The 12,461-nt window shown below is 42.1% G+C and overlaps 1 protein-coding gene across 4 annotated transcripts in view; it reads left to right on the top strand.

The window, feature by feature from the left end:
- nrg2a (neuregulin 2a) overlaps nt 1-11,777 on the top strand; it is a 101,416-nt gene extending 89,639 nt beyond the window's left edge. For all 4 annotated transcript variants that reach the window (XM_054730522.2, XM_054730520.2, XM_054730521.2 and 1 more), the window contains 2 exons: nt 647-868; nt 6,979-11,777. In XM_054730522.2, coding sequence (XP_054586497.1) covers nt 647-868; nt 6,979-7,633 — 877 coding nt within the window. In that variant the 3' untranslated portion in view covers nt 7,634-11,777. The remainder of the gene's footprint in view (nt 1-646; nt 869-6,978) is intronic.
- Nucleotides 11,778-12,461: the final 684 nt, after the last annotated feature.

Genomic DNA, 12,461 nt, shown 5'->3' with positions numbered 1-12,461 from the left:
AGAAAGAAGGGCCCAAAGAGGGGGGAAGAGTGCGACTGAGCTTGTGGACAGAACTAAATTAATTTTGATGAAAAAGCAGCAGGGACACAATACCTCTCGAATACCCCACTGGAGTGTTGGGATATCAGGCCTTGCTTAAGATCAACTCTGACTTAGAAGAACTTTTTTGCTGAGTCCTAAAATCGGACTGAAATTTGTCCAGATTTCCCAATTTTGCTGAGGGAACCTTTTATCTTGAAAACTTGTGAAATTGAGATTGAAAAAGCGTTTTGAGAAAGGTTTTTTATTGCACCTACCGATTGCATTATGCAAATCAAGATGGAATAATGTGTTCGACTGTTTTTCGGTAGGTGTGTCTTCACATGATGGAGATGAAACCCCAGAGGAGAACAATCAGAGAACAGAGGGCTTCATTTTAAAAATTATATGTGTATCTCTCCCTCTCTCTCTCTCTCTCTCTCTCTCTCTCTCTCTCTCTCTCTCTCTCTCTCTCTATATATATATATATATATATATATATATATATATATATATATATGTATATACATTAGCTCTTTTAATTTCTGAAAAGAAAGTACACACATATGTATAAAATCAATGGGAAATGGCAGAGTGTGTGCATGTTAACACCTCTTTTATTTGTCAGGCACGAGGAGCAAACATGGAGCCTACAACATTCAGAAAGTTTCCTTTCCGACTCGCCGGGAATGATGTCATCATCCGTGGGGACCAGTAAATGCAGCAGTCCTGTGTGCATGGAGGCGCGGGCACGGCGAGCTGCACACTGTGCTTACTCTGATCCCCATCGGCCGGGGCTACAATACGGGGACTCGTTCGACTCGCTGGGAGACTCTCCTCACAGCGACAGGTGGGCAGCAGGCGTTTGCTGAGGCTTTTTCAAAAGTTTCCTCCATCTTGTGGCTAGTTTTGTCTCAGGCTCAAGAGAGCAGTTTGAGAGGTTCGTTAAATCTGACACACACCAGGCGTGGTGATGAAATTTGCAAAGGACATTTGCAAGGGTTATGTCAGTGGAAACTGTATTCATGCAGCTAATGTAGACTGATTCTGTGGCCAATGTTTGATTATGATTGGCTAGTGTTTCCTTGACAAACCATGTGACAGTCAGGAATGCAGGTTAGGCTCACTTTTGAATAAAACATTAGTTCCACCACGGTCCACATACAGTATGTCTGTATAAATGTACTTTATCCTCCAAATGATCAGGATACTGATCTGGGCAACCGCTAAAACATGCTCTGCCCCATAAATGCAGTGCTGTTTCTTTTACAATAATGACAATATTACAGTTCAAACAACTCTGCTGCTATCTCTTCCATCTGATCTTCATCCATCTTGTGTCTATTTTGTGGTTTTACTCTTGATTTGAACCTAGGCGGGCTCTTTTGTGAACGGAGATATGCATTTGTTAGAAGGTGTGTCATTTGTAAACCATACACAATCCCAAAATGCTCTCCTCACTCACTGCTGATGTTTGAGGCTCCATTATGGTTCTGTCGCTCAACAAGCTGACATCAGCAGCAAGCTGGGAGGAAATTTGGGAGGGCGGGGATTTTAAGAGCTGATTGGTCTTTAGCGAATCAATGCATAACTCACGATAACCGTTGGTCCCAAATTCTGTGTACTTCTTACTAAAGAAAGTGTGATTCTAGTTAGATAATTAGCGATTCCATATTGCTTTCAGCGTTCAGCCACTTTTTGCAGGAAATAAGTAAGTAAAGTTTTTTCATATCAGTAGTTTCAATTAAACAATTGCAACAACAAGAATGACAGAATTACACTAAAATGATAGAAACAACAGCAGGGGAAGAAGCTAATGGACAGCAATGGATCATCATGAGGTCACACTAAAGTCAGCATGAACAGGTGAGCTTTCAGCTGCTTCTTAAAGGAGACCACTGAGTCCACTGATCAGCTCAGGGGGAGAAGAAGAAGATATTTTCTATAGCGCCTCTCAAGATAAAAATCACGAGGCATTTCACAAAACCAAATAATGTGAAATGTTTTAAAAAATTTAGAAAATGATTAAAAATATATTTTAAAGGGGCATCATGGAAGTTTGACAGCCAAAACATGTATAGAAATAATACATTTCTTCTTCATACATTCTCCTGCAATGCCCTGGTCCTGTAGAATGAGCCCTGGCATTTTTACTGTGATTGCCTGTTTTTCTGTAAAATCACAGAAAAAGAGAGTTGCTCGGGTCGAGCAGGCTGCTTCATGCGCGTTCACGCTCAGGCATAGCCCGTAGCATTTGCTATCAGTAGCTTTAGCAGCAGAGAGAGAGAGGCAGTGCCAACTCAGCGACTTTGTCGCTGTTCCTAACGCCTAGTGATGAACCTAGCTACATTTCTGAGTACCCTTAGCTACTTTCTGTAGAACTTTCTTCTAGATATTTCCTGTAAATTAGCAACAAAATAGCCATTTCCGCTTCAAACCTTTCTTTGGTTTGATGTTGTTTCAGGTGTCATCAAGGATATAAAAGTTACAGATACTGTGAATGTTACTAGAGTGTAGCTCATCTTGTAAGATGTCTGACTCCCATGCAGAAGACCTGGGTTTGATTCTGGGTGTGAACATAGTTCATTTAGAGTTTCTTTTTTACATTAATGGTATATTTTTTTACACTAAGATGCCCGAATTTTTATTTGAGACTCACTGAATGACATTGAATTCACAGATAAAAAAGATGTGGGTTCAACTTTCATTTTGGAACAATTTTTCAAGCAAGGGAAGGGAATGGTCTGAGCATGCAGGAGGACTGACCCATCATAAACCTTTGTCGGCTGTGCTGAAGAGAAAGTTACAGAACCAAATTATTTAATTAGCTGCGTGTTCTCCTGTCCTCTGGGCCACACACACACACACACACACGAACACGCACACGCACACACACACACACACACACACACACACACACACACGCACACGCACGCACACGCACGCACACACGGGACTATCTCAGCTGTTATTTTCATGAAGGAGTGTGCACGTACAGCATGCGCGCCTCGTGCACGAGCCTACTTTTGAAGCTGCCGTTACGCTTTTGGCCTGAGGGGGCAATCGCGAGCATAAAAATTCAAAAGTCTGTAAAGTCCCTTTAAATGAGCAAAAAATAAACAAGTGTGATAAAAAAAATGTTAAGAAAGAGAGAGAGTGAATAGGAAAGAGGGAAATCAGTGGATCCTGAGGAAGGTGGAATAGGTGGGGAGAGCAGAACAAGGAGAGGGTGAAGAAGGTCACACCAAAACCAGCTTGAACAAGTGAGTTTTCAGCTGCTTTTTAAAAGAGACCACTGAGTCCACTGATCTCAGGCTCAGGGGGAGAGAGTTCCAGAGTTTGGGGGCCACAGCAGCAAATGATCTGTCACCTTTGGTCTTTAGCCTGATGCACTGCACAACCAGTAGGCTTTGGTCACTGGACCTCAGGGACCTGCTGGAGGTGTAGGGACTGAGAAGATCACCAATGTAAGATGGTGCTTGTCCATGTAAGGCCCTATAGACCAGAACCAGGATCTTTAAATGAACCCTGAAGTTGACTGGCAGCCAGTGAAGCTGGAGGAGAAGCGGGGTGATGTGGGTGTGTTTGGAGGACTTGGTCAGAAGCCGAGCACAGGCATTCTGAACCACCTGTAGACGGTTCAGGGAGGTTCTGCTCAGACACGTGAAAAGAGAGTTACAGTAGTCTAAGCGTGAGGAGATGAAGGTGTGGATACACCACGCTCAGGACAATCCAGACTTCTCTCATGCATTGTTCCACAAATGTGGAATGACCTTCCAAGCACTACCAGAACAGCGGCTTCCTTTTCAATTTTCAAGAAACTCCTGAAGACCCTGCTCTTCAGAGAGCATCTTCTTAACTAGCACCTTGCCTGCACCCGTCCCCCCTCTCTACTGTCCACTCCTTGTTCCCTACTCTCCATGACTGATGTCAAGTTGTTGTTGTTATTGTTGTTGTTAGCCTCAAGGGCAATATGCCGATTATCACTTGTAACTCGCTTTGGACAAGAGCGTCTGCTAAATACATAAACATAAACATAACTGTCTCAAGTTCAGAGCGAGACAGAATGGGACTCAGCTTAGCAATGTTCCTGAGATGGAAGAAGGAAGAGCGAACAAGAGAACTGACATGAGAATCCAGGGTGAGAGCTGGGTCAAAGGTCACGCCAAGATTCCTGGCAGAGGGTTTGGTGTGGGAAGCAAGCTGACCAAGAGAGTCTGACTTTGGGAACCAGCTTGTCTGGGGCACAGATGAGGATCTCAGTCTTCTCTTCATTCAGCTGTAGAAAGCTCCCAGCCATCCAGGTTGGGAGCTTTCTAGAGAGAGTTCCAGAGTGTGGGGGCCACAGCAGCAGATGATCTGTAGTCTTCGGTCTTTATCCTGGTGTGGTGCACAACCAGTAGGCTTTGGCCATTGGACTTTGTGGTTATTTACTTGTTTTATGGACAGCTTTATGAAAAATAACAGAAAGTTTAACAATAAAACATCATTCCTGTTAGGGATGTGCCTCCGGGAGCCCCATTCAGATACATTTATTTGTTTGGTTGTTTTAACAAAACCCATCTCATCAGATTGCTTCTAGTCGCCTGGAGAATTTGTAGATGTTGGTATCAACCTGAGGGTTGCAGGTTTGAGTGATTTGTTGTAGTAGTTGTGTCCTTGTGCAAGACTAGGGGGGTGCTCGTGCAAATTTTTCTTTACCTTAGTTCACCAAGCAGGGGGAAATACGATGCCCACTTTGGGTAAACAGCCCACTGGGGCATGCCCATTGTGCCAGATGTCCAGTCACATCCTGCCGGTGCTCTGTACTCTCACCTCTGTCAGTGCGCTCCAGGGCAGCTGTGGCTACATTGTAGCTCATCACCACCAGGGTATGAGTGTGTGTTTGTGTGCGGGTCAGTTGTGTTGTAAAGTGCCTTGGGGATTCTAGGACTCTAGAAGGTGCTTTATCAAATACAGGCCATTTACCGTTTAATTGCTCCAGCTCTTTTGACCATGGCACATAATTGTTGTGGGATTCAAGTCATTTAAAATGTGAAAGGGAAACAAAGCCAAGGCTTGATTACTTCTGAATCATGTACCCATCAGTTTTACTAACTTTCATATTCAGAACAGACCTGAGAAAAGCCAGATATGGAACAGGTTTACACTTAAAAGACCACACAAACGTAAAGTTATTTAGCTAAAGGGGCTCCTAAAGCAGCTGAAAACAAACAGTGCCAGTTCTCATGTTATTGTTATTCCTGGCTGAGCCTTGTTTAAGCCACTGTAAACTTAATGAACCCACACCCATGACTACATTACATCAATATTAGTGGAATAAATAAATGAGTTGAAATGAGGAGAATTTGATGAGGTTTTGGTGAGTGGCTGGTGAGAGGAAATCAGGAATGAACGAAAGATAAATTAAAATAATTTAATAAAAGTTAGAAAAACAAGAGTCATCAAACAATATCACCTTCAGATAAGAAACACCTCCTCTCAGCCATGTGTGTCATTATTGGATGTATAATAATAATAATAATAATAATAATATAATAATAATAATAATAATAATAATAATAATAATAATAACAACAACAATTATTATTATTATTATTACTATTATTATATTATTATGTGTGGTGTATAGAAACATATCTTAGAGTCTAAATGCCCTTACCCTAACCCTAAAATGTTTTCAGAGCTTCATTTGACTGATTTGAAGTAGTTTTTACCTATTCAGGACCAAATCAAGGTGTCTAAAAATCCCTTTCAATCATAATTCAAACTGCTGAGTTAACCCTCTGGAGGCAGGCGTTGCAGATTTGCATCGTTAAAGCCTACCTGCATGGTTACTCCACATACATATTTCATGAGCATTTTTTAACACAGAAGTTCCCCTGAAGGACTTAGTTGTTCATCCTTTTATCAAACTTATTTTGAACCTGAGAGGGTTAAAAAGGATTAGAAAATATTAGCAAACACAGTACAATTAAAAATTTCCTGAGACAAATAGCCAAACGATAATTTTGACCATGCTTATGAACTAAAGAATGTTTAAATGTTATGAGGACTAAATTCTAATTTTAAATGCTTTATGTAATCTCTTTATTAGGATCTTAATCTGGGTTTGACTTTTGTTGCTTGAGTTTTGCTGTTCTGTTGCTAAAACTTCGAATTTGTTTTAAGGCTTGGTGTGTAAAAAAATAATAAAATCCAACTCTTTAGGACCGTGAAGTTCAGAAGTGGTATTACAGCTATGGTAGCCCAAATGGATCAAAAGGGTGATATGTTATCAGTGACTTCCAGCTGTCCAAAAGAGATCAGGTCCATTTGTTGATTTTTTTTTATTCTTTTCTAAATGTTATCTGAATGCGTTTTGAGTAATAAAACATTTCTGTTTTGCTGTATTTTATGGCCAAAAGTAAAGAACAAAGGAAAAAAGCAGAGCATCGCATCTTCTATGTCCCTAAACAGCTACTGTATTTCAAAATGGCGCATGACTATGGAGAGTCGACACAGTTTATATGTGTGAAAATGTAACATTTCAAGTTAATAGGAATGTTTAGAATAGATGCTGATGATAAATATTAATGAAAAGCTATTACACACTGTGCCTTTGAAGAATTTGAGAGGAAAATGTCCGGCTAGACAAAGAGTCGCCGCACATCTGGACTCCTTCCACAACCATGACCACATGACATCAGTATCAATACAACCTCTGAGCTCACAAACATCATGAAAACAATTTTCCAACTGGCTGAACCTTTTTTCCTGTTTTGCTCATCAAAGATTACCGTATCTATGGAAAGGTTCCTACTCCCACTTGATAAACACGTCCTTTCCTATGACTTCTAAGGTGTGATATTTGTTTAGTCAACTAAATGCAGTCACTCATGATGTTTTTCGTGCTGTCTTGTGTCTTCAGTCATTGTTCCTCTTTAATTACCCGTAACCTCCTCTTTGTATTTGAAACAGATACGTGTCAGCCCTGACAACACCAGCGCGCCTCTCCCCGGTGGATTTCCATTACTCATTGCCCCCCCAGGTGCCTACCTTCCAGATTACATCCCCTAATGCCAGCCATGCCATGTCACTCCCCCCTGCTGTCCACAATCCATATCCTCCTGAGGACGACCAGCCTCTGCTGCGCCGCTACCAGGTGCCACTGCATGACGCCCAGTGCCAGGAGCCCTACCGGCAGCAGCGTCGTACGTATCTGAGCAACAGCAGGGGCAGCCTAACTTCCAGCCCCTACCGGCTGGCTGAGGAAGAAGACTACGAGACCACCCAGGAGTACCTTTCCTTTCGGGAGCAACCAAAGACAAGCAGGCCCAGTGAAACTGGTAGCCGACGCTGGAGAAGATCCAGACTGAACGGCCATGTGGCCCCACGTGGATACGAGGCATCTCGGGACTTTGGATCTCGAAGCTGCCTAACAGATAGTGAGTCAGAGGAGGACGGTGAGAGCACTCCCTTCCTCAGTATGCAGAACATGAACACCGAGCCCTCCACCATCTACAGGCCGGTGGACAGTCGGACTTCTCACTCATCAGGGTGGCACAGTGGGCACGGAAAAACGCATACGAGACTCACACACCCACGCTCCAAACCGGACGATACACCCCATTAAAGAGTGATAATGAACCAAGATAAATCAATATAGTATAGACCTGCATCTATAAGAAATATTTTTATTTTATATAACTGACAGATATTCTAAACAAATGAAATATTTATTTTCATTTTAGCAAAAGTTGTCTACTAGTTAACAGCAAAGAATTTTTTATAGGGAAAACTCTATTTATATGTACATTTTGATTTACAGCATAAAAAGATGTGCCAGTTTTTTCACAACGTTTAAAAAAATAGAGTAATATTGTGGTGCCTTTTGCTGTTTGCCGATGCCAGAGGGCCAGTGGAGGTTTTTGTAGCCTTTCTTATATGGACGCCTCATTTTTTATACACATTTATGTTTTGTTTTGTTTTGTTGTCCTTTCTGATTTCCTGTTTTACCTTCTTTTTCTTCCAAAAAGCATTTTTTGAGAAGTCTATCCTCACTGGAGCATAACCACTTCCATGTCATGCAATATAAACCACTTCAACATAAAGTGTGTGTTTACATGAATATGATTTGCCTGCAAGGCTGATGATTTATCTTTGCCCTCTAACTCCCAAGACAAAGAATGAGAAAGAACAGAGGGACTTATTGTGTTTGGTAGTGTGTGTGTGTGTGTGTGTGTGTGTGTGTGTGTGTGTGTGTGCGCGCGCGCACGCGTGTGTATGTGTGCGCATGTGTGTGACTTTGCTGCATGTCTTTGTGATAGTTGGAAGAATTTCATGTTGTGCTGACTTCGAACCCGTGGTTCTGCTGAGGAGCTGAGATCAGTGTAGCTGGACAGGTAAGGCTGGGTCGTGTGTGTGTGCAGCTTGTTGCTCGGTGTTTTTACAGCTCTGCTGCCCCAATTCTGTCCTTAAAACAAAAATAAAAATCCCAGCAGGTTTTCCAGGGTCAACAAAACAGAAGCTAGGATCTCACTGGGCAGCGATTATTGGTCATCAATGGCATTCTCAAGAGACTTTCTTGCCACGGGGCTTCGCGTTCATGTTGCTGAAAGTGACTTGAATTGCTTTCCAAAACAGATTTACTCTCAAATTAGTCGCTGGGTTGTTGCAAGCGTCTGTTTTTTGAGAGTAAGAGAAGTGTGAGAAGTGCAAGACAATGTTGGGAGGGGTTCCTTGTGCAAATCTGTGCCTGAGAATCAGATTCTCCAGGTGCAAACCATTGGTGGACCACTGGAAACGTGACTAAATCAGCTGATTACGTCGGTATGAACTGTTATTATGTTAGGGCACCTTGTGACTGAATGACACAATCAAAACTGCATAATCGTTGCACAAATGTTTGACATATGTTTGCCACTTAGACACGTTTTACAAAAGCAGCCCTTATGTGTGTATCCAACCTTAAAGATGTGTATGTGTACTAGTTGCAGCCCAGTGAGGTAGAGACTTCAGCTACTCAGCTCACATGGGGGGGCACCATCTGAGACCAAACTAAAGTTTTCATCCTTTTTCACTCAAATCCAAACATCCCATTATCCTTTTATGTCCATTGTGTTCTAGTGGCCCATGCTGAAGGCCACACAGCGTCTCAGGAGTTCCACAAACGTCCCCCTTCACCTGTCTTCATCTCCGTCCTTGAGTACCTAAGACTTTTGTTCTCAGAAGAGCTGAGGACCTGGAGGTAAAATGTGGTCTGCTGTTTCCTGGACACCACAATGCAGAGAAGGGAAAAGCCAGGTGGCAGAAGATAACTAGATAGACTAGCTGTGAAAATTATGGAGGTTCATACAATGCAAAAATATGCAAACTTTCTATTTTGCTTTTATTACATCATTTTCTAAGAGGTGTCTGTGGTGTGCTAAGAGTGCAAAAACAGAGAGATCACATGATAAGAATGGATCTCGTCCGGACTTATTTTTTAAGCCATCAAGCAGCCATTTGTGAAGCCATTCTTGTCCGTGTGTCCATAGAAGGACCGCATCCACAACTTATCCTATTGGTTTGTTCAAACGACAACAAATCCAGTTCCTGTCTCCTCCAACAGAAACGGTCATCTCCTTGTCTCTAAAGGATAATAACTTCAATGATAAACCATTGAAGAAACAGCAGCCCTTCGTCCTCCATAGGACGAAATATTTCAGACTTATTTCAATCTATTTCAACTTCATTTAAAGTAGCAATCTGAAGGTTCCCCCCTTCAGGAATTATGGAGGATTTCTTAACCCGTAAAAGTGATTGTCTGACCCTGTACTCTGATATGATGTGGGCAATATATTTTTTTTGCTAAGCCTGTCCCATTGATTCTCATGTGATTTGAATTCTCAGCACTAGCCTCAGCATTAGCCTCGGCGTTAGACTCAGCATTAGCCTCGGTGTTAGCCTTAGCATTAGCCTCAGCATTAGCCGCGGTGTTAGCCTTAGCATTAGCCTCAGCATTAATGTATAGGGTTAGGGTCAGCATTAGCCTCAGCGTTAGCCTCAGCATTAGTGTATAGGGTTAGAGTCAGCATTGGCCTTGGCATTAGCCTCAACGTTAGCCTTAGCAATAGCCTCGGCGTTAGCCTCAGCAATGGCCTCAGTATTAGTCTCAGCGTTAGCCTCAGCATTAGCGTATAGGGTTAGGGTCAGCATTAGCCTCAGCATTAGCCTCAGCATTAGCGTGTAGGGTTAAGGTCAGCATTAGCCTCATTATTCGCGTATAGTGTTAGGGTAAGCAGCAAGTAATTTCTGAGTTCATAAAAAAACAGCAGTGGTTTGGTGGAGGGTATGTCAGACCTCTAAATCAGACACAGCATGGCAATGGCGAGTATGTCTCGCTCATTTTGCCAATGAGACAAATCGATGATGCACAACCCCCCTGCTGGTTTCTGACATATTGTAGGTTGCTAACGCGTCAGGTTATTTTCAGAGGCCGCTTCAAACAAACACAAGCTACCAGAGTCAGCCATGACAAAGACACTTACACATGATTAAAAGCAAGTACATTCTCAGCCTTAGAGGTGCAAGTTTATGAGTGAGAGGCATTGCTTCCAGCCATTATCACAGAAGTAAGGAGAGGGGCTTAAAGATGTGATGCATTTTTCTTCCTCTAGATGGTGACAAAAACCTCCAGATTTCTGCTTTAAGGGGAGAGAAGACAGACGATGATCTGTCACAGTTGGTTTTATATACCGATTTTCTTTAAGAGAAACCAAATGAACACTGAACTGTCTAATGAGAATTGACTCAAAAATGTCATTAAGAGATTGACTCTAACTGCTGTTTGATGACTGAAGAATAGTCCCTGGTCACACCTCTGCCACAGCTCACAGATGTTCCATCATTGGGTTTTTCATTTTGTTTGTCTGAAAAAGGCAGAAGATGCTAGCCTGGCAAGCCAGACTAAATAAATGTATTATTTAGTCTGGCCATGCTCCATTGACGGCTCTCGGTTGTGGGGCGGGTTCTACCGTTGTCTTTCAAATGATCTCCGCATTCCACTGGACAATGAATGTGACGTACTCTTGTTTCACTCTGTTGCATCATCCCACCCACCAGGCATATAGAGTGCCCTGATTGGCCCACAAAGCGGATAAAGCTCTGTGATTTGTTCACTAAGCAGATAGAGCACTATGATTGGCCCACCGTTATGGACCAATCACAGCTCTTTATGTGTTTGAAACTCCTCTAGAGAGCTGTGATTGGACAGCCAGAGTCCTGGGCTGCTGAGGTTCCAATGGAGCGTGCCTAGACCAAACTTTGCAAAGCAAGAATTTGGTCTAGTTCACTAGGCTAAGAAGATGCAGCACCTCTAGTTTTAATGCGATTCCCTCTGCCCTCGTTGTCAGTCCTCTCATCCAACTGACATGCTGCAGGCATGTCCAGCCAGTCTCTTTGTTTTTAACTTTAGGATCCCCCTCGACCCCACACCCCCGCTTGAAATGTTTGAACACCTTTCCTCTGCATGTCCTTGTGGTCAAGGTTAGATGGGTGCATGGTTATGTAAAAAACTAAAGACAGAAAAAAGCAGCAGACGAATATTTACCAGTCAGTGGAAGTGTATTTCATTTAACATCCAGCAATAAAAAAGTAAGAATCTTTCCCCCATGTCATTCCTGAAATATGCTAGGAAAAAAAACACAGTAAAAAATTGCGAGATTGTCGTAGATTGTAAAATAAAATGAAAAATGAATCCACCTGTTCATATAAAAAATAAATCTTTATTCATATCATTTTATGTTGTAGTGATTTCTGTCGAAAGTCTCAATCTTGGCTTGGAGATCCAACTCTTCTGGAAAGCAGCGAGCACGTCTCTAGAGCATACGCATAAAATCTCACGGTGCAATAAAACCTGCTTTTATACGCCATGTGGGGGTTTATCAAGGTCAAAGGAAAAGGTTGTGGAGCATGCAAACACACACGTACACACACACACATGCAAACGCAAGCACACACACACACACACACACACACACACACACACACACACACACACACACACACACGCACAATTGCCTCAGGAAACCTTAAAAAAGATGACTTTTGAAAAGGAAGTTTGAGGAGCATTTTAAACTGCCTTTATGAACATAAAAGGACCTGTGTCATGTATTCCACACCTTTCAGAGCAATGACAGCCACAACATACTATTAAATATTACCATTAGCAAACCCCTGCTTCCTCCTTTCTGAATACATAATAGTACACAGCTGCAGACCTGGAGGCCACAGATTCACGCCTGCTGCAGATATACGCCATTAGTCCATCTCAGCGATCATATATATATATATATATATATATATATATATATATATATATATATATATATATATATATATATATATAATATAACTGTTTTGAAGGCTAGAGGTAGTCAAACCAAATATTGATCTGATTTAGATTTAACTGTTGTTTATTC

The sequence above is a fragment of the Nothobranchius furzeri genome, chromosome 10, assembly GCF_043380555.1.
Source record: "Nothobranchius furzeri strain GRZ-AD chromosome 10, NfurGRZ-RIMD1, whole genome shotgun sequence".
Classification (NCBI taxonomy): Eukaryota; Metazoa; Chordata; class Actinopteri; order Cyprinodontiformes; family Nothobranchiidae; genus Nothobranchius; species Nothobranchius furzeri.
This window is presented reverse-complemented; position numbering and strand designations above follow the sequence as displayed.